General features: G+C 48.0%; 1 protein-coding gene across 1 annotated transcript in view; it reads left to right on the plus strand.

Moving 5' to 3' along the window:
* Window positions 1-80: 80 nt before the first annotated feature.
* PYGL (glycogen phosphorylase L) overlaps window positions 81-22,161 on the plus strand; it is a 36,924-nt gene continuing 14,843 nt past the window's right edge. The window contains exons 1-9 of the mRNA XM_038756323.1: window positions 81-418; window positions 7,498-7,599; window positions 9,198-9,276; window positions 12,426-12,529; window positions 15,213-15,344; window positions 17,880-17,991; window positions 18,734-18,816; window positions 21,281-21,424; window positions 21,804-21,896. Coding sequence (XP_038612251.1) covers window positions 176-418; window positions 7,498-7,599; window positions 9,198-9,276; window positions 12,426-12,529; window positions 15,213-15,344; window positions 17,880-17,991; window positions 18,734-18,816; window positions 21,281-21,424; window positions 21,804-21,896 — 1,092 coding nt within the window. The 5' untranslated portion in view covers window positions 81-175. The remainder of the gene's footprint in view (window positions 419-7,497; window positions 7,600-9,197; window positions 9,277-12,425; window positions 12,530-15,212; window positions 15,345-17,879; window positions 17,992-18,733; window positions 18,817-21,280; window positions 21,425-21,803; window positions 21,897-22,161) is intronic.

Below are 22,161 nucleotides of genomic sequence, written 5' to 3' on the forward strand. Positions count from 1 at the left end.
CGGGGCGGGGCGGGTCCTGCCGCTGTTTTTACCTCAGCGAAGGCCGCGGCCATCGCCCTTCGACCCTCGCCGTGGTGGTGGTCGGCCGAGGGTCCCCCAGGCCCCACTTCTCCTCCTCAGCCTCCCCGTGGTGGTGGTGGTGGTCTGAGGGCCCCCCGCCGCCCCCGCCCCCGCCATGGCGAAGCCCCTGACGGACCAGGAGAAGCGCAAGCAGATCAGCATCCGCGGGATCGTGGGGGTGGAGAACGTGGCCGAGCTGAAGAAGGGCTTCAACCGCCACCTGCACTTCACCCTGGTCAAGGACCGCAACGTGGCCACCCCCCGCGACTACTACTTCGCGCTGGCGCACACGGTGCGCGACCACCTGGTGGGCCGCTGGATCCGCACCCAGCAGCACTACTACGACAAGGACCCCAAGGTACCGGCGGCCCCCGACTCCCCCTCCTTCCCCTAAGCCTCCCCCCCCTTCCCCTTGGCCTCCTCCTTCTTCCCCTTTTGGCCTCCTTCTTCCCCTTCGCCTGCTCCCCGCCCCCGGGCCCAGCCGCTCCCAGCCAGCCCAGCCCAGCCCAGCCCAGCCGGGACCGGCGCACCCCACTTCCTTAACTTTCAAAGAGTTCACCTCCCTCTTTCCTCCCCTCCCTCTCTCCCTAGCTCTCGCTCCCCCCTTTGCTCCCCCCTCCCTCCTCCTCTCCCCCTCCCTCCTCCTCTCCCCCCTCCCTCCTCCTCTCCCCCCTCCCTCCTCCTCTCCCCCCTCCCTCCTCCTCTCCCCCCTCCCTCCTCCTCTCCCCCTCCCTCCTCCTCTCCCCCTCCCTCCTCCTCTCCCCCTCCTTCCTCCTCTCCCTCTCTCCTTCCTCCTCTTCCCCCTCCTCCTCTTCCCCCTCCTCCTCTTCCCCCTCCTCCTCTTCCCCCTCCTTCTCTCCCCCTTCTTCTCTCCCCCTTCCCCCTCCCACTCTCCCCCCTTCCCCCTCCCACTCTCCCCCCTTCCCCCTCCCACTCTCCCTCCTTCCCCCTCCCACTCTCCCTCCTTCTCCTTCTTTCCCCCTTTCACGCTCTCTTCTCTCCTCCTCTCCCTCCTTCTCTCTTTCTCTCACTCCTCCTCTCCCTCCTTTCCCTCCTCTCTCCCTCCTTCTCCTCCTCTCTCCCTCCTTTCCCTCCTCTCTCCTTCTTGTCTCTCGCCCTCCCTATCTCTCACCTTCTCCTCCTCCCTCCCCCTCCCTCCCCTCTCCCTCTCCTCCTCCTCTCCTCCTCCCTCCCCTCTCCCTCTCCTCCTCCCTCCCCTCTCCTCCTCCCTCCCCTCTCCCTCTCCTCCTCCCTCCCCTCCTCTCCCTCTCTCCCCCTCTCCCTCCCCTCTCCCCCTCCCTCTCCCCCCCTCTCCTCCCTCCCCCTCCCTCCCCCTCTCCCCCTTCCTCTCCCCCTCCCTCTCTCTCCCCCTTCCTCCTTCTTTCCTCTTTCCTCTCTCCATCCTCTTCCCCTCCCTTCCTTCCTCCTTCTCTCTGTCCTTCCCCTTCCTTCTCCCCCGCTTCCCTTCCTTCTCCCCCACTTCATTCCCCATGCTCAAAGAGGTGCACCTTCCAGCAGCCAGGAAGTGAGGAAGGGGAGATGGGTGCTCACCCAACCAGCAGTCAATCAATAGTATTTCAATGCTTGCTGTGTGCAAAATACTCTGATAATAATTATTACAATACTTAAGTGCTTACTATGTGCTAAGCACTGGGGTAGATACAAGCTAATCAGGTTGGACACAGTCCCTGCCTGTCCCACATAGGGCTCACAGTCTTAATCCCCATTTAACAGAAGAGGAAACTGAGATACCCAGAAGTGAAGTGACTTGGTGAGGTAGAATTAGAACCCAGTTCTGGGCTCTATCCACTAAACCATGCTGCTTCTCTTAGCCGTGAAGAGCATCATCATTATTATTATTATTATTATTCCTCTATTTTACTTGTACTTATTTATTCTATTTATTTTATTTTGTTAATATGTTTTGCTTTGTTGTCTGTCTCCCCCCTCTAGACTGTGAGCCTGCTGTTGGGTAGCGACCGTCTCTATATGTTGCCAACTTGTGCTTCCCAAGCGCTTAGTACAGTGCTCTGCACACAGTAAGTGCTCAATAAATACGATTGAATGAATGAATAATGCAACAGAGTTGGCAGACTCCTTCCCTGCCCACAAGCCATTTACAGTCTAGAAGGGAGAGATGGATATTAAAATAAATGTGCGTAAATGCTGTGGAGTTGAGGATGAGGTGAATATCAAGGGTGCAGATCCGAGTGCAAGAAGGATGCAGAGAGGAGAGGGAGTAGGGGAAATAGGGGGTTAGTCAGGGAAGGCCTCTGGGAGGAGACGTGACTTTGGTAAGACTTTGAATTTTGGGGAGGGGTGGGGCAGCCAAGTGACTCAGCTCATGGGGACTCCCTGGATGTGGTTTGAGGCTGTAATGTCCGAGGACGTGCCCTAGGGTTAGTGTAAGCACTGCCCAGCCCTTATTATTGGTTTCACGTTGTCCTGGCAATAACCAGCCCAGCCCTTTTCCCCTGGACACCTTAGATAGATTTTTAAACTACAATCCCGTTGCGAAATAGGCCTGGGACCCGATAGCTGCAGCCCCCCGGGGGATAAAGATGATTGACCCTCATCCCCTTCCCCCCTCTTCTAGCCCCACAATTCAAGCCTTAGCAGGCGAGATGGGTGATCTCAATTGTTCGATTTTTGGTGGCTCGGACTTCTCCAAAAATAAAATTAATGGCCATTTTCCAAGAGCCTGGTGTGAGATGCCTGTGCCAAAGGTAGCACTGCCTAAATATGCTGGCTTGAGAGAACCTTCCTTGGGAGTCTGCTGTAATGACAGTAATGACCGTACTATCTCAAAGTGGTATAGGGCTAATTTTTTCCACTGTACATCAGTTATTTTAGCTTCAGCATCTCATGGAGCTGGGGAGAGACAGGTATCTTATTTTACAGATGGGGAAATTAGGGCGCAGAGGGATCAATATTTATAAATAAATATCAATATTCATTTTATTTTGTTAGTATGTTTGGTTTTGTTCTCTGTCTCCCCCTTTTAGACTGTGAGCCCACTGTTGGGTAGGGACTGTCTCTATAGGTTGCCAATTTGTACTTCCCAAGCGCTTAGTACAGTGCTCTGCACATAGTAAGCGCTCAATAAATACGATTGATGATGATGATGATCAAGCAGGAGAGTGGTAGAGGTGGGACTAAGACTTGGGCTTTGCTCTCTAGTATTTGTTGAGTGCTTACTATGTGCGAGACATTGTATTAAGAGCTGGGGTAGATAGTTGCTAATCAGGTTGGACACAGTCCGTGTCCCACATGGAGCTCACGATCCCAATCCCCGTTTTACAGATGAGGTAACCGAGGTACAGAGAAGTGAAGTGATTTGCCCAAGGTCACCCAGCAGACAAATGGCAAAGCTGGTGTCAGAACCCAGGTCCTCTTGACTCCCAGACATGACAGCTTCTCTGATTCCGGGTCTCTTGATTCCCGGACTCCCCTCCTCACCCCCCAAACAGCTTCCACTAAATGGCCAAGGACAGTAGAAAGATTCCACTCAGTTCTTCCAACTCCTAGGGTTTGCCTTCTTACAAAACCCCAAGTTAAGAAAAGCTCACACTGTTGTTTGTGCACAAACTCACTGTGTTTGACCCTGCCTTTGTGCACGCACACTGTTTCTTTCAACACTTTGGCGTGCTGTAGTCAAACAGGCGCGCGTTGTTGGACAGACATTCCTTAATCGTCCTAGGCTACGTGTGGGGAAAACCCACCTTTCAGCAGAACGGAATGTACTAGTTTTGAAATCGAGCTTTAGGGGAAGTATGGGGGTAGTGGATGTTCTGCACACAGTAAGTGCCCACTAAATACCACTGATTGGTTTAATTTAATTTAAATCCCAGGACTGCCAGTCAGAGATCTGGGCTCTAATCCCAGCTTTATCACTCACCTGCTATGTGACCTTGGGCAAGTCACATAATAATAATAATAATGTTGGTATTTGTTAAGCGCTTATTATATGCCAAGCACTCTTCTAAGCACTGGGGTAGATACAAGGTAAACAGGTTGTCCCATGTGGGGCTCACAGTCTTCATCCCCATTTTACAGATGAGGTAATTATGTGACCTTGGGCAAGTCACATAATAATGATAATAATGTTGGTATTTAAGCGCTTATTATATGCCAAGCACTGTTCTAAGCACTGGGGTAGATACAAGGTAAATAGGTTGTCCCACGTGGGGCTCACAGTCTTCATCCCCGTTTTACAGATGAGGTAATTATGTGACCTTGGGCAAGTCACATAATAATAATAATAATAATGATGTTGGTATTTGTTAAGCGCTTATTATATGCCAAGCACTGTTCTAAGCACTGGGGTAGATACAAGGTAAACAGGTTGTCCCACGTGGGGCTCACAGTCTTCATCCCCATTTTACAGGTGAGGTAACTGAGGCACAGATAATTTAAGTGACTTGCCCAAGGTCACACAGTTGACAGGTGACAGCTCTGAGCCTCAATTTCCTCCTTGTAAAATGGAGATAAAATGCCTGCCTCCCCCACTTTTGTAACTGTAAGTCCTGTGTGGGAATGGGACTGCGTTCACTTGGATTGCATGTATATACCTCAGCATTTAGCACAGTGCTTTGGCACATAGGAAGCTCTTAATCCCATTAAGAAAAAATGAGGCCCCTCTGGCTGAATCCTTTCCTCACTTAATAATAATGATGGCATTTATTAAGCGCTTACTATGTGCAAAGCACTGTTCTAAGCCCTGGGGAAGTTACAAGGTGATCAAGTTGTCCCACAGGGGGGCTCGCAGTCTTAATCCCCATTTTGCAGATGAGGTAACAGAGGCACAGAGAAGTCAAGTGACTTGCCTGAAGTCACCCAGCTGCCAATTGGCGGAGCTGGGATTTGAACCCATGACCTCAGACTCCAAAGCCCGGGCTCTTTCCACTGAGCCACGCTTCTGCTGCTATAAGATTGTCACAGTGACTGCTGTTGAGGGCTGTGAAAGGAAACATGACCCTGTAGAGTTCTTCAGTTAGAAGATGAAACCCATGATTCCTTTATTCACTTCATTTTACTGTACATGGGGAGAGGAAAAACTGCTGCTGCCACTGATGACCTCCTCCCCATCTTCACCCTCCCTCTCCCCACCTCCCTTTAGAGTTCATTCATGCTGAGGGGTTGGCCAGGAAGACTTCTTACTGCACTTGAGGCAGAGACATTCATTCATTCAATTGTATTTATTGAGTGCTTATTGTGTGCAAAGCACTGTACTAAGCGCTTGGAGAAATCCATCATGGGGCCAGAGAAGGGGACTGATTGTATTTTCAAGGACAAAGAGTGGAAGACGTTCTCAGTCTGACACTTGTGGGTGTAACCTCAAAGGACAGCTGTACTACTGTTTTTTGTTTTTTAAGAAACAATCTATTCCTGCCTAGATAGCTAAACAAAGCAACCTGCCCCAGGTGTTCGACCTGTTTTCTGGGAGAAAGCTCTGAGCTTCCAGTCTGGCTATTTTGCATGCCCATATGTCCTGAAGAGAACTTCTTTCACGGGGCAGATGTGTATTAACCCAGTTCAAATTTGCATTTGATAGTCTGTCAGAGTTTTGGTATAACTAAAATTTGTGGGAGATTAATTTTGGGGTGCAGATGTTTGTAGTTGTAATCAGCAAACCTTGGTAAAGCCAGGTGTTCTGCATTCTCTAGTATCAGTGTTTCAGGAGAAGCAGCGTGGCTCAGTGGAAAGAGCCGGGCTTTGGAGTCAGAGGTCATGGGTTCAAATCCCAGCTCCACCACTGGTCAGCTGGGTGACTTGGGGCAAGTCACTTCACGTCTCTGGGCCTCAGTTCCCTCATCTGTAAAATGGGGATGAAGACTGTGAGCCCCCCATGGGACAACCTGATCCCCTTGTAACCTCCCCAGCGCTTGGAACAGTGCTTTGCACATAGTAAGTGCTTAATAAATGCCACCATCATTATTATTATCCTTGATTACTTTAACCTGATTATATAAACACTTTAATGATCCTTGCAGAAATGGGGCTGAAAAGATAGCCCCTTTCTTTCTGCCTATCCACCAACTAACTGAAAGACATTCATTTCAGAGTTAGCACCCTCAGAGAAGAGATCCACCAGACTAGAGCTCTGAGTTGAAGTTAATCCATCAATCAGTAGTATTTACTGAGCACTTACAGCGTGCCAAGCATTTGAGATGGTACAGTAGATTATGATGATAATAATTGTTGTATTTGTTAATTGTGTACCCTGGGCCCAGCACTGTACTAAGCACTCAGGTAAATACGAGGTAATCAGGTCAGTCAATCATATTTTTTGCACACCGACTGTGTGCAGATGACTGTATTAAACGCTTTGGAGAGTACAGTACAACAAGATCAGTCACAGTCTAAGTAAGAGGGAGAACAGGTATTGAATCCCCATCTCACAGATGAAGAAATTGAAGCCTAGGGAAGTTGTGACTTGCCCAGTGTCATACAGAAGCTTACAGTTTAATGGGGGCGACACACACTATAAAGTTTTACCGAGAGGAAGAAGTACTCAAATAATAGAAATTTCACTGGGTTTAATCCAGAACTCATTGTGCCCAAACAGCCCCTTCCTCCATGCGTATTAACAACGGAATACTTTGTCACCACAGGGAGATGGTGGTTTTCTCTACAGTCTGCTCTCAGACATGACTCATCCAGGATGTAAGAAAACCCACATTTATTTGGGCAATTTAGGAGAGGACTCCCCTATGGGAAGGCACAGGGGAATATACCCGGGAAGTAGTGTGAGCTTTGCGGTGGGTGACGGAGGTGAGGCAGCATCTCTAGTTGAAAAAGCAGAGCTCTGGGAGCCAGACGACCTGGGCTTGAGTGAATTTAAATTTGATGACCACTGACCTGCTGTGTGAACTTGAGCAAGTCACTTTACCCATCAGGGCCTCGGTTTCCCCATCTGAAAATGAGGTGAGAACTTGTGAGCCCCATGCGAGACAGGGATTGTGTCCAGTCTCATAACTTTTTCTTTATCTCAGCCCTCGTTGGGAAGCACTAAGTGGGAGGCAGCAAAGCTGGGAGGCAGAAGGATCTGGGTTCTAATCCCAGCTCTGCCACATGTCTGCTGTGTGACCTTGGGCAAGTCCCTTAACTTCTCTGGGCCTCAGTTACCTCTTCTGTAAAGTGGGGATAAGAGGGTGAGCCCCATATTGTACAGGGATTGTGTCCATCCTGACTAATGTGTATTTACCCCAGTGCTTAAGAAGTACCATAATAATTATTATTAATTACTCAGGCCTATGCCAGTGTTATTATCTCTCCCTATCTCATATCTATTATATGTTGCCAATTTGTACTTCCCAAGCGCTTAGTACAGTGCTGTGCACACAGTAAGCTCTCAATAAATACGATTGATTGATTGATTTGAAAACCAAGAACACTGGGCGAAGGCAGAATCGCTAACATTTTGCTTTGTTTCAGAGGGTTTACTACCTCTCCCTGGAATTCTACATGGGCCGCACCTTACAGAACACCATGATAAATCTGGGCCTGCAGAACGCCTGCGATGAGGCGATTTACCAGGTAAGACGGGGAACCTTCCTCTCATCCCCCTGGACGGCGAGGAGTTTTCTTGCCGGTGGACGAGAGGGCCAGGAATGAAACTTAAAGCTGCAATGCTGGTAATCTGAAGTCACCGAAACATCAAGTTCCAACACCTGCTCACGTCTGCTGACTTAACTGCCAATCCAAGAGAGAAGTTAGATGGCTCATTAGGTTTTTGGGAACCATCTTTTGCAACCGTGAAGTGTGTCTCAGAGAACAAGAGTCCACAGGAAATTACATTTCACAAACGACATTGCGCACTGAATGTGTCTTTGAAAAGACTCCATATTCCCCTCTTACACAGCAGCCGAGAACTTGTTGCTGACTCGTTATCCATTTTCTTTAGACAGATTTGTTCTCTGATTGGCCAAGCTTTATGAGGCCCTGCCAAGCTTGCCGTAGATGTGTTTGCATATAAATGATAGAGATTCTTTAAATATCTGGAAGACAGAACTTCCAACATCTTGCTAAGCAATAACACTGCCTTGTTGAAGGAAGCCTAAACACAGGCTATCATGGCTGTCCTTCCATGACCCCATACTGCTTCACTAACATAAAAAATAGACCTTTCATTCATTCAATCATATTTATTCAGTGGAAAGAGCCTGGGCTTTGGAGTTAGAGGTCATGGGTTCAAATCCCGACTCCACCAATTGTCAGCTGTGTGACTTTGGGCAAGTCACTTCTCTATGCCTCAGTTACCTCATCTGTAAAATGGGGAGTAAGACTGTGAGCCCCCCGTGGGACAACCTGATCACCTTGTAACCTCCCCAGCGCTTAGAACAGTGCTTTGCACATAGTAAGCGCTTAATAAATGCCGTCATTATTATTATTTATTGAGCGCTTACTGTGTGCAGAGCACTGTACTAAGTACTTGGGAAATACAAGTCGACCTTAAATTTTAGCAGCCAATTGAAGAGGGAAAAAATATTTGGGCCAAGCTTTTAGCTCAGATCCGACTGGGTGATCTCTCAGTTGGTTCCAGTTAGCGGACACTTCCAGTTTTGAGGGTGGATCGGTCGTATTTATCGAGCGCTTACTGTGTGCAGAGCACTGCACTAAGTGCTTGGGAGAGGGTGGTATGACAATGTCACAGTTGGTAGACACGTTTCCTGCCCACAATGAGCTGGTCAACAGGCTGTTGGCCACCAAAGGCTGCCTCCTTGGCTTCCTCAGATGGTTGAACAAGCATTTACAATAGTCTCCCATACCCACCTATCTCCTGACTATCCCATGAGGGTGAGCCCCACCACAAAGAGTAGGAGGCAGTGTGGCTGTTGTTCCCAGTTTCTCTGGCAGTGATGTCCTGGTGAGGCCAATGGGCCTGTGGAAACCAGTCTCAACCCAGTTCTGGACCAGATGCTTGCCAGGGCTCTGGCAACATTACACGGTGATGATTCGAGCGGGCCGGACTAGTGTATTTCGCTAAGATTTCTTACGACCGTCAAGGCTTAACTAGGGTCAAGTGTGAGAAGGGCCAGAAAGTGAATCGCCTGAACTCTGGACTTTGACAGTGCTAAAAGGGCCTTTAAGTGGAGGCAATGCCTAGATTTCCTTTCCTGTCTTTCAATCCGCAGCTTGGACTGGATATTGAAGAGCTAGAAGAAATTGAGGAAGATGCGGGGCTTGGCAATGGAGGCCTTGGGAGACTCGCTGGTAAGTGATCGTTGGCTGTCTCCCTCCCGGTCATTGGAACAAATAGTTTGAGGTTATGTGAACTTTGACGATTACTTATTGATTGCAAGCATTGGGTGTTGTTCTAAGTGCTTGGGAAAGTACAATGGGAGCCTGAGGCACGGTCCCTGCCACCAGGAACTTACACTCCCGTAGGGAAGACAGACAATAAGCAATCCACAGTGGGAGAGCAGATACTCAGCATGGGAAAAAGAAGGGGCCAGAGTAGGTTTTTGAAAAAAAGAAAGCCATCCAGCCTCTCACTGCCAGACAGCTGATCAGAGTCCTCGCCGCTGATCTCTGGGATCAGGATTATTGGAGAACTTTACCTTTCTTCCCCCTCACTATAATCTCAGGGCCAAGCAAGGACCTGGTAGGAATAGGGTGTGTTTTCCTGGAGTTTAGGCCTGCGACTTGATTAAAGCTGAATAGAGAAGAGGGGAACTTGACCCAAGAGAGATTGCCTAAACCCCTCATCTGAGAAGATCCTTCCTGTGTACTTTGGGGTTTCCGAAAATTCTCCTCAAAGGCCAAAGTCCTGCCCCCATTATTTGTTCAGAATTGATCGATGCCATGCTGGCTTTAAATGAGTTAGTGTTTACCCACTGCATTTAGAAATTTCACACGGGTTGTTTTTGACTTGCTAGTAGGGAAAATGTACCTATGCTTTGGGAGGAAGAATTAATTAATACTCAGTTATTTGTGAGAAACGATTAACCCCCAAAGTGCCCTGTTTCCCAGAGAGGAGAGTAAAAGCATTCAGGTGAGTTGCCAGAAGTGTGTTAAACCTGGGACGAGATCCAAAAGGGCCTGCAGTGTGCCTTTTCTCCCAACTAGAGCCGCATCAAAAATTTCCCACATTTATTTTACATTTGGGGAAAGTTTCCACTGGGGCGATTTCCTTCAGTTGGATTCTCTCAGAGTTGAGTTGGGGATATAGGTATTTGGGGCTGGAAAGAGACAACCCTTCGGATGGATGTGGGTGGGCATAGTGTGGTCTGGCCTGAAATGAGGCCTCCAGCCCAAAGCAGCCTCAGCTGTCTGGAATGTAGAAACCATCCCCACCCTTCTCTCAGTCAGTCAATCAATCAGTGGTAATTTATTGAGCCCTGTGTGCAGAGCACTGTATCAGACACTTGGGAGAGTACAGTACAACAGCGTTGGTAGACACGGTCCATTTCCACAAGGAACTTACAGTCTAAAGGGAAGACAGACAACATAAGTAAATAAATTATGCATAAATGGGACTGAGGGTGTGTGACTATCAAGTCTTTGAAGGGCACGGATCCAATCAATCAATGGTATTTACTGAATGCTTACTATGTGCAGCACACTGTTCTAGGCGCTTGGGAAGCAGGGGTGGGGAAGCAGCGTGGCTCAGTGGAAAGAGCATGGGCTTTGGAGTCAGAGGTCAGGGATTCAAATCCCAGCTCTGCCACTTGTCAGCTGTGTGACTTTGGGCAAGTCACTTAACTTCTCTGTGCCTCAGTTACCTCATCTGTAAAATGGGGATTAAGACTGAGCCCCCCGTGGGACAACCTGATCACCTTGTAACCTCCCCAGCGCTTAGAACAGTGCTTTGCACATAGTAAGCACTTCATAAATGCCATTATTATTATTATTATTACAATACAAGAGAAATTAGCAGTCACGTTCCCATTCATTCATTCACTGATATTTATCGAGCCTTTATTGTGTGCAGAGCACTGTACTAAGCACTTAGGAGAGTACACTATAACAATAGGCAGGCACATTCCTGCCCACAAAGAGCTTTCAAGTCTAGAGGGGGAGACAGACGTTAATATAAATAAAATAATAAATCGATACAATTCCTGCCCATAATGAGCTTCTAAGTACAAAGTGGACGCAAAAGGGAGAGGGAGTCGGGGAAAATAGGGTTTAATCTCAGCAGGCATTCACTACAGTGCTCACATCCTTGGAGATACACAGAGTGCAAGTTAGGCGGCTGATTTGTGGATATAATAATAATAATAATAATGATGGCATTTGTTAAGCGCTTACTATGTGCAAAGGACATTGACATCTGTGGGACTTTGTGGCCTGCCACGGGCCTCAGGATCATTCAGCCTTGGGTATTACGCCAACTTAGCCTCAGCTCTGGAGTTGAAGACTTCGTGGCTGATACCCACAAACCCTGTCCCCTGTCATGTACAATGGCGGAAACCAGTGACCCTGTATTTGAGGGTCCACTCTGCCCTTGACCTTGTGTAGAGCCTACAGAGGGCTTTGTCCCTGCCCTCTCAGAGACCACCATAAATCAGTGCTCAGGGGAGCGGTGACCCATGCTTCATCATCTCAAGTGGCAGTGAGCTGATTTTTCCAGGTATCTGTCAGTCAATCAATCGATCAATTAGTGGTGTTTACTGAGTGCTTATTGGGAGCAGAGCCACTAAACTAAGCGATTGGGAAATCACAGTACAGTAATAATAATGTTGGTATTTATTAAGCGCTTACTATGTGCAAAGCACTGTTCTAAGCCCTGGGGAGGTTACAGGGTGATCAGGTTGTCCCGCGGGGGGCTCACAGTCTTAATCCCCATTTTACAGATGAGGGAACTGAGGCCCAGAGAAGTTGTGACTTGCCCAAAGTCACACAGCTGACAATTGGCAGAGCGGGGATTTGAACCCATGACCTCCGACTCCAAAGCCCATGCTCTTTCCACTGAACCACGCTGCTTCTACAGTAAGATTCTACAGTATCTTCTACAGTAAGATACGTGGACACAATCCTTGCCTATAAGGAATCGTGATCAGTTGGAGGTCCCTGTCTGATGATGCTAAGAGAAGCGGGTGGACGGGAGGTCAAGGTCAGGTCCAATCAGTGTCTTTTCTGGTGCAAGCGCATCTTACCACCCAGGACTAGTGCATGAGGTGGCAGAGGACAGTGCAGCTGTACCATTTCTCCAGAAGATCTTGGTGAAAAAGACCTCCTATCTCTGTCCCCAACACCCTCCCTCACTAACTACCTGAATTTCCCCAGGCTTGCAGTGTCCCCAACCCTTTAAAAGGACCACTGACTGGCTTCTCTCCATGGAGCAGGTTTCAGGATAGCTTTTAAAACCGACTTGAGCATAACATGGTTTGCGTGTGTGTGTGCTCTGTCTCAATTAGCCTGCTTCCTGGACTCCATGGCAACCTTGGGTCTGGCGGCCTATGGATACGGAATCCGATATGAATATGGAATTTTCAATCAGAAGATTCGAGATGGATGGCAGGTAGGCTTAAACCCATTCATGCCCGGAGAATGGCATTTAATTGTGGAAGTGGGGTATGACTTGGTCCCCATATCTGTCTGTTCTCACTCTCCTGTCACCTTGGGTTTTACTGGAGACTGAGCTGTGTCTTCTCTTGCCCATTCCATAGGAGTCACTAGTGGGAATCCGCCCTCCATTCACCCCCTTGTACATGCTGCCTGACCCCTGTGTTTTGCTGCTTGGGGCCTGGGCCTTGCTTGGGTGGATGGAAAATCACCTTTCCAACCAGGCAGGCCTGGGAAATCCACAGCCAGAGGGCGGGGAAAAGCCAGAGGGTCTCTATGCTCCCGGCCGAAGCTCAGAAGCTCACACACAGCTTCTAACAAACTCCAGAACTGTCCAAAGCCGAGCTTTCTAATTGCTCTGGTACCCAACTGGCACCCCATAGGGATGCCCTGAGGCTGCAGCAATGTCTCCGTCAGTCCTTGTGGGTCTGCCCCCCTGGGATTACCCCAGAATCTTTTGGGGCCTACTCCAGAAACTGCTGCTGGTTCAGCTTCCATACCTGTTCCTGAGCGTGCTTGCTTTTGAGGGCAGGAAAGTGGCGGATTTTGAAGAAGGGCCTTCTCTGACCAATTCTAAAGAGCCCAATGAATCCAGCCTGCTCTAAAGAGGAGTTTGCAGCCTTTGCCATTCCCAGACAACTTCCCGAACTTTTTTCCGTACCGTATATATTCTGAGTTCCAGGGAAAAGCCCTTGGGGATAGAACAATAGGCTCACCATGCTCACCATGGCCAACACTCAGGCACAAATGATGGCTCAGTTGAGTAATTCTCCAAGCTGCTCTAAAATTCACACAGACCCTTGCCCCTTAAGCGGTAGTAGATTTTTGTCTTAGCCCTTGGCCATGGGAGGCCAGTTTTAGGCATGGCAAAATTGCATCTGTAGCCAAATCTCCTCAGCCACCCAGTTTCTTCCATTTGGGGCAGCTGGCTGAGCCTGGACTGCACTGTTGCCTAGGGAGCTGTCAGCTACATCATCCAACAGCCCCTGCTCTCCTACTCTGACACAGACACACAGACACACACACAGACACACACACTCTCTCTCTCTCTCTCTCTCTCTCTCTCTCTCTCTCTCTCTCTCTCTCCCTCCCCATCCCTCCCTCTCCCTCCCTCTCCCTCCCTCTCCCTCCCTCTCCCTCCCTCTCCCTCTTTCTCTGTCTCTCCCCCCCACCCCCCATGACTCTAATGCCTTTCACCTTCCTCCTCTCCCCTCCCCTGGCTCCACCAGTGGCGTTTAAGGAATCCCGATTTGTAGCTTTAGCTTTTCTGATTCACCTGGAAAAAAGAAGGTGGAAAAGGGTTTGGCAGTCAACCTCGATGCCTATCCAGCAGCTGAGAGAACTTCCTGCGAGTTTTGCAGGAGGGAGTGCCCCGGGTGATTGTGGAAGGATTTTTCTGTTTTCAACATCTCTTTCAAAACTTCGAAACGGGAATTGCTGAAGTTGAGGAAATTATTAACTGATATTTTGCAAAGGTACAACCAGAGATGGGAGATAAAGAGGGCCAAACAAACAGGGCACCCTGTCAATCTCATTCACTCATTAACATCCAAACGGCAGGTGTGAGGGGGCAAGAGGAGGCGTGCCTTTGAGGGCTTGCTCCCCCCCCACCACCCCCAATCCCTGAGGTGCTACTCCCTCCCCACCCCTGGTCGTAGTTTGACCTTAGTCTAAGAAGGCACTTTCACCCTTTCAGGCTGCCAGGCAGGCAGTCTTCACCCCACTGCTGCAGGAATGTACCAAAAGGTCTCTTGGGGCGGGAGGATTGAGCCCATACCTGAGGACAGTGAACCCTGGTCTTTGTTGAACTCAGTTCTCCCAGAGACAATAGCTTGAGGGATGAAGATTGCCGTGCAGAGACAAAGCGTCATTTATTAATGTGTCTCTCCCTGTAAAAACACTCTGTCAGCTCCCCTTAGGGAAGGTTCTCCCACTAGAAAATGGCTTCTGCTGACTCCTGCAGACTTGAGGCAAGCACCAAGTAAAGCCTCCTGTTGCATTGATTTCCTTTCTGTTGCAAGACATCCTGAAACAGGGTGTTTTCATGGTGCCTCTGTCAACTGCCGCAAAACACCACAATGCGAACCCTCCCCACCCTGAAGGCACCCTAGTCTTGTTGGTTTTTTGAGGGGGGCGGGGGGGGGGGGGTTCCTTCCCAATTTGTGGTAGGATTCTTTGGTCTCAACACTAATCCGGGAAGGTTGATTGTTCTGGTTGGGACCCTTTAATGCCTAACTTCAAATATTCTCAAAGGTCAGTGACACTGCCTGAATTTAAAAACAAAATCAGCTTTAATGTTCTCCATCTTGTGAGACTGTGAAAAGCAATTGGCTCATAATATCACACATTATGGGTAAGGGGGTGGTCTGAAATCCTGAATTTTTTTAACCTTGTGCTTTGAGCATCTGGCTGTGATTGGGGTAGACACTTTTCTAAGAAACACAATTGCCACAAGCCGTGTCTGCTGTCTTGGGGCAGTAATGCTGAGTCTTTTGAAAAGGAAGGCAGTTCAGGGGCTCTGTTGGGTGCAGGTTGTTGTCGTCGTCCGTCACTCAGAAAGTGCCTTTGGGTTAGGCTTGGGTCTCTTGTTGCGATGCCCTCTCTGAGAGAGCAAACCCAGCGTTGCACCTCTTTTCCAGGTGGAAGAAGCAGATGACTGGCTGAGACATGGCAACCCCTGGGAGAAGGCCCGCCCAGAGTTCATGCTTCCAGTCCATTTCTACGGGCGAGTGGAGCATACCAAGAATGGAATCAAATGGGTGGATACCCAGGTACTCCGCCCTTATGAACAAGAAGTGACAGGAGCTCCCCTCCAGGGGAAAAGGGATTTTTCCTGTAATACCATTTGTGTCTGCCTGTTTTGTGAATGACTGATGCAAGGAAGGGCTAAGCGTCTTGCCCCAAAGCACACCAAAATGCTCCACAGTCCACGGATTAGAGTTCCCCAACCCTCCAGCCCCAATTTGTTTTAAAATTTTGAATGGAACTCAGATTCTGCCACCTCAGAATTTTATTTACAAAAGCATGCCATCTCAAGACCGTTTGTCATATCCATTATTAACATCCTCACAAAATTTGTATCATTCGCGAATTCAGGCAGAATGAGCGGAAACTGATGGCATTTATTTGGTTGGGTCCATCCATCCTAGGGTAGGAATGCCAGTTAGTCTGGATAAACTAGAACTAGAAATCAATCAATCAATCAGTCGTATTTATTGAGTGCTTACTGTGTGCAGAGCACTGTACTAAGCGCTTGGGAAGTACAAGTCGGCAACACATAGAGACAGTCCCTACCCAACAGCGGGCTCACAGTCTAGAAGGGGGAGACAGAGAACAAAACCAAACATACTAACAAAATAAAATAAATAGATATGTACAAGTAAGATAAATAAATAGAGTAATAAATATGTACAAACATATATACATATATACAGGTTCTGTGGGGAAGGGAAGGAAAATGAAGTAAGACCTCTTCTTCCCGCACCTAGTCCTTCCCCTTTCTCCCCTTCTCCCTCCCTTCCAGTCAGGATTGGTTGAACCTCCGGAGATTTCTCCCAAGGGCTCATGAACAATTCACATAGACCTTGTAATAAGCACAGTCGCAGTGAGAGTTGGGCAGTCTTCCCACTTGAAATCACTCTTTGGTTTAAGTGACCGCACTGCTGAACTCACTAGAAAGGCCCAAGAAGGAGCTGTTATCCTAGATTAACCCAGCCCATGAAGATTATATGTGGACACTGTCGGCTTCCAGCTAAATAATCTCTACTCGTAGTTCTTGGCAGGTTTATGTTTAGGGAATTTCTTTGATCAAGGGAATTATATTTTGTGTGATGATAACCTACTTGGTCAAAGAAACCATCTCTCCCCACTGCTTTTTAAAAAGAGGCTAGGATTCACTGAACTTCACTGAGCCCAACTCTTAGTTTCTGTGGGTCAGCCCTGTAAAGACACTATTATTAATGTCTTTGTTATTATTATTAATGTATTCAGCTCTTTCTATGTGTAAAGCACTGATCTAAGTGCTGAGGTAGATACAAGACAATCACGTTGGACACAGTCCCTATCCTGCATGGAGCTTGCAGTCTAAAACAGGAGGAAGAATAGGTATTGAGTCCTCATTTTACGGATGAGGAAACTGAGGCCCAGAGAAGTTAAGTGACTTGTCCAAGATCCCCCAGCAGGCAGTTGGCGGAGCTGAGATTGGAACGCAGGGCCTCTGATTCCCAGGCCAGTGTTGTTTTCTCTAGGCTGTGCTGCCTCTTTGGCCTCGACTAATTCTTAAGTTTAGTTAAGGATAGTGCTTCACTCTGGGAATTCCATGGGAGCTAGACACACGTGGGAAAGAAGGTTTTCTACATCTGTTTGCTTTTGGAGAGGACTCTTTAGGCTTGATTCAGAAGGTTGTGGAATGGCATTAAGAACTCAAATAAAAGATTAAGAGATGTGTGAGTAAAATAATGTGGTATCCAGGCTAAAATGCCTTTGCTTGTTTGGGTAAGTACTAGATAGGCCATAATTTTTATTTTGATCGTAATGAAGTGGGAATAGCAACATTAGGACACAACAAACGCATCATAAAAATGATCAGTAGCTTCAACTCTGCATTTAATACTAAGTGTCCAGGGACTGGGATGAACTCATTTTGGAGGTCGATGGCTGGAACAGTTATGATACAGTCCACACCGTGAGTAGATAGGTTTCCTGCCCACATTAGATCAGATGAAACCACGAAGTCTCTATGAGGTTCACAGTCTTGTTCCCATTTTACAGTAGGGGAAACAGAGGCCTAGAGCAGTTAAGTGACTTGCCCAAGCTAGAAAAGGCTGTCCCGCTTGACCTTCTTTGGCCCGTATCCAGACATTCAAATAAATAGTGAGGATGGGAGTCAGAGCGTCTTTTCTTGAGTGCAGAGGAGGGTGTTTGGGACAAAAGCCACGGAGGTCACCGGGAGCTTAGACTCCCAGGTTCCTGTTTTCTGGGTTTGAGCCCCACAGCCTGAAGCCGGGCAGTGTCACCCAGGGACAGCGGAGCTGACATTATTTAGGCTAAGTCTTCTTCTCCCAGCTTCTCCTCCAACCCCTGGAAATTGCTTTAATTTGATTCATCGTAACTGGCTTTTTGAACACCTCACCAAACTTTTCCTTTTTAATGTTGCCCTTCACTCGATCCTGAAAACGGGTCCAAGAGCGCACAGTTTCTCTTGTAAAACCTGCCTCCTGACCCATCGCCCCATCCCCCCAGCCACGCGTCATCTCACTTGGCTGGTAGGGGAGGGAAGACAGCTTAACTCTTGTCCAAACAAACAGGTGGTCCTGGCCCTGCCCTATGACACGCCGGTGCCCGGGTATATGAACAATACCGTCAACACCATGCGCCTTTGGTCTGCTCGCGCTCCCAATGACTTTAACCTCCGAGACTGTAAGTACTGACTCCGGTTTGCACAGCCCGCCTCCCTTGCCCTCCGTTGCGTGAATCGGATGGGAGCCTGTGGAGAACTGGATTAAGTGTAGGTGAGGGAGCCCCTAGGGAGATGGCGGAGTGGAGAAAAGGCCTGCATTCTTGCCATCCTTCACCATGACACAAGAAACCTTTTAAAAGCTACACGGGAACAGCAGGGAGATTTATTCAGCCCACGATCCGGCCTTTGCTAGCGTGGAATTTTTGCATGTGAAAGTGGGGTTTGCACTTTGGCTTGGGGTTGGTGGGTGTGCTTTTAAGCTTGCCCCTTATGCAACTTGGTCAACTCATTATCAGTCAATCAATGCTATTTACTGAGCACCTACAGAGAATGCATCACTGTACTAAGTGCCTGGAAGTGAACAGCAGAAATGAGAAACACTATTCCCACTCTGAAGAAGCTTCTAGTCTAGTGGGGAAAACAGGCAGCAAAATGTTTTACAAATAGAGTGAGCAGGAAGATGATCTAATAGGAAGCAGTTCAACTCAACCAGGATGAAATAGAAAAAGTCATTGAAAATACGTATGTGCATACTTAGGATAGGAATAAAATACATAAATGCTAAGGGTGGCTGTTGGGCGGATGTGACGGGTTGTGTGACTGTTTAGAGAAGTCTTCCTGTGGGAGGTGAGATTTTAGAAGGTCTCTGGAGATGAAAACAGGATTTCAATTTTTTTTTCTCTTTTTGACCATTCTTTTTAGTTAATGTTGGTGACTACATTCAGGCAGTACTTGATCGCAACCTTGCGGAAAACATCTCCCGGGTCCTGTATCCCAATGATAACGTAAGTGGTTGAGCTATAAAAGTCAAATCTTCCTTGAAGGGGAAGCGAGTCTCTCCAGAACCAGCTATTTCAGGGTAACTTTCCGACCAACCCACAGATCAGATGTTCAGAATGCTCTGTCTCCATGAGCAGGCTCAGTTGATTTCCTCTCTTAGGGAGAGGAAGTTTGCCCATCCGAAACTAGGAAATAAATTGATCCTCCTTCAAAAAGTCAAATATGGCATCAAACATTTAATTCTTGTGGCAATATCTCTTACCCCACAGAGCTCCATAAATGTTTGTGAAAGAATATCATGTGGCTACAAAGTCAAGGAAAAATCATCTTTATATTTGTAAAGTCAGAAGGGCTGGTCTGAGCCTTTATAGGATTTCAGACCCCTCTCAAGGATTATTGTAGTATCTCACCTTACAAGGAAAGAATTTTCTCCCAATGCTTCATATTGATCTTTATTAATCCTCTGTTTGAGCGTAGTTTAAAGCAGTATGGCGTCAATCCACTGTAGATTTTGAGGCAGATACGGAGAAAGGTCCCCGAACATCAGCGAGTGGAACATTTTTGAGCAAACCACTCGAGGGACCCATTTCTCCCCTATAGTGGTCAGGCAGCGGATTCCTTTTTGATATCTGGAAGGGTCCCTGCCTCTGGGGTCTGGATGCTGGTGGCGAAATGAGGATGAGCTCCGAGTTATGCTCATCTCTAGACTGCGAGCCCGTTGTGGGCAGGGAATGTATTCATTTATTTTGTATTGTACTCTCCCAAGTGCCTAGTGCAGCACTTTGCACACAGTAAGTGCTCAATAAGTACGACTGAATGAATGAATTAGGGTGAAAGCCCTCCTGGCCAGTGGTCTTTAAACTGGTGGATGTTTTGAGTTGCTTTCCCAATTACTAATCAGTGTTCTCTCAGCTGGTCTTCACTCTAGCTGCATTTGAAATACTCAGCAAAGCAGACCCTTGGTTTCATTGTGGACCAAATCCAGTCCCCTCTTGGCTCTTGGATGAGCAGAGATGTTATTAAAAAAAACCAATACTGTCTCAACCCCTTAATTCTTGGCATGAGAGGTGACCCCAAATTTGGGAAAAAAATACTGGCTTAAATTGCTTTACTTTTTCTGGAGCTAGCCTTTTTCTGATTGTGTGGTTGGTGTTTTTTTAATATATTTTACAAATGGGCTCAGCTGTAGTTGACTGTCACTGTGCAGAAGGAGCTGTGTGGTCGGCTGAGAGGTAGGGAGGATGAGGAAAGAGGAGAATCATCGGATGAAAGACCTTGATGATAAGGCAATGGTCAACCCCAACCTGCTGAGCCTGGGCCAAGTTCCTGCTTCGTATGAAAACCTTTCTTCAAGACCGGAAGGTCCTGGGTGTTATTGGGCTGAAATATCTTAAATGATCAGTGGAGGTTCACCTCCCCGCCTCCAGGAAGGGCTGAGCCTGGCCTTAGAGACTGCCTCACCCAATCCCCCCAACCCAAGGCAGTTCATTAGGCTGCAGAGGACAAGTGAGTTGGCTCTTGTTACCTACTGCTGAGGGACTAAGGCAGTGGTGGTTGAGAACTAGGGTAGGCGGGGAAATCTTTTGTACAGTAATTTTTCTTTCAGTTGCAATTGTGTTCACTATATACCACACTCTGGGGTAGATCAATTAATCAGTGGTGTTTATTGAGCACTTACTGTGTGCCGAGCACCGTACAGAGTACTTGGGAGAATACAACTCAACAGAATTGGTAGATAGGTTTCCTGCCCACATTAGATCAGATGAAACCACGGAGTCTCTATGAGGTTCACAGTCTTGTTCCCATTTTACAGAAGGGGAAACAGAGGCCTAGAGCAGTTAAGTGACTTGCCCAAGGTTACCCAGCTGGGCAGTGACAAAGCTGGGACTCTTGATTCCTAGTCCTCTTCGCCTTCCAGCAGACCACACTCTCTCTCCAGATCTTGTGGAGGTGGTCAGAGTCCCAAAGAGGCCTCATTCAGGCCGCCCCCTCTCCACCCAAAAAGGGATCCCACAGCCTCTTGGGTACAGTGCTCTGCACACAGTAAGCGCTCAATAAATACGATTGATTGATTGATTTTGTTGTCTGTCTCCCCCTTCTAGACTGTGAGCCCGTTGTTGGGTAGGGATCGTCTCTATATGTTGCCAACTTGGATTTCCCAAGCGTTTAGTACAGTGCTCTGCACACAGTAAGCGCTCAATAAATACGATTGATTGATTGATTGATTTTTGTTGTCTGTCTCCCCCTTCTAGACTGTGAGCCCGCTGTTGGGTGGGGACCGCCTCTATCTGTTGCCAACTTGTCCTTCCCAAGTGCTTAGTACAGTGCTCTGCACACAGTAAGCGCTCAATAAATACGATTGATTGAGGTATTTTTTTTTATGGTATTTGTTAAGCACTTACTGCGTGCCAAGCACTGTACTCAGGTTGTCCTGCGTGCAGCCCTCTGAGGTGCATGTCTGGCTTGTAGTTTTTTGAAGGGAAGGAGCTGAGGCTGAAGCAGGAGTACTTTGTGGTGGCCGCCACCCTGCAAGATATCATCCGGCGTTTCAAGGCCTCCAAGTTCGGCAGCACCGAGAGCGTCCGGACCGTGTTTGATGCTTTTCCAGATCAGGTGCGCAAACTGGCGGAGGGCAGTCGTGGATCAAAGGGAGGACTGAGATCTCGTCTCCAGCTTTACCTCTTTTCCCCAGTGACCACCTGAGGGAAGACCACCCACCGGCTCCTTCTCCCTTCCCCCCTCAACCCCGTCACCCGGCCGAGCTGTGTTGCTAGATCCTTTTTCTGTTCAGGGTGCAGTTTCAGCAACATAAAAATGACAGGGGATGAAACATTTGGGCTGTTGAGGGAGGGAATAAAAAGAGATTAATGATTTGGTAGACGCTTGGGAAAAAAAGAAGCATCGAGTTTATGGAATTTCCGTAGTCAGTCGTGAGGGGGGATGAGGATCAGAGCAGTGAGTGTTGCTCAGAGTTGTAACTGCTTTCTTGCAGGTAGCCATCCAGCTAAATGACACTCACCCTGCCCTTGCTATTCCCGAGCTGATGAGGGTTTTCGTGGACATCGAAAAGCTGCCCTGGGCCAAGGTTGGGAAAACACTTTTCTTTTTTCTTTTGTTTCTTTCCTTGCCTTTCCGCTCACAATCGTGAAATTGGGCTAAGACATCCTGCCAGAAATATATTTTCAATTTTAAATCAGTCTGCCAGCTGATCGGTGTTTAAAAAGGGCACCTCAAAGTTGTGATGCCCTTTGAAGGCCCAGATGGTGCTCTGCAAAAAATAAATAGCTGAGGTTGTTCACTGGGCTGTTCCAATCGGAATTCCCACACAAAGGACATGCGAGGATTCAGTG

The sequence above is a fragment of the Tachyglossus aculeatus genome, chromosome 14 (assembly GCF_015852505.1).
Source record: "Tachyglossus aculeatus isolate mTacAcu1 chromosome 14, mTacAcu1.pri, whole genome shotgun sequence".
Lineage (NCBI taxonomy): Eukaryota > Metazoa > Chordata > Mammalia > Monotremata > Tachyglossidae > Tachyglossus > Tachyglossus aculeatus.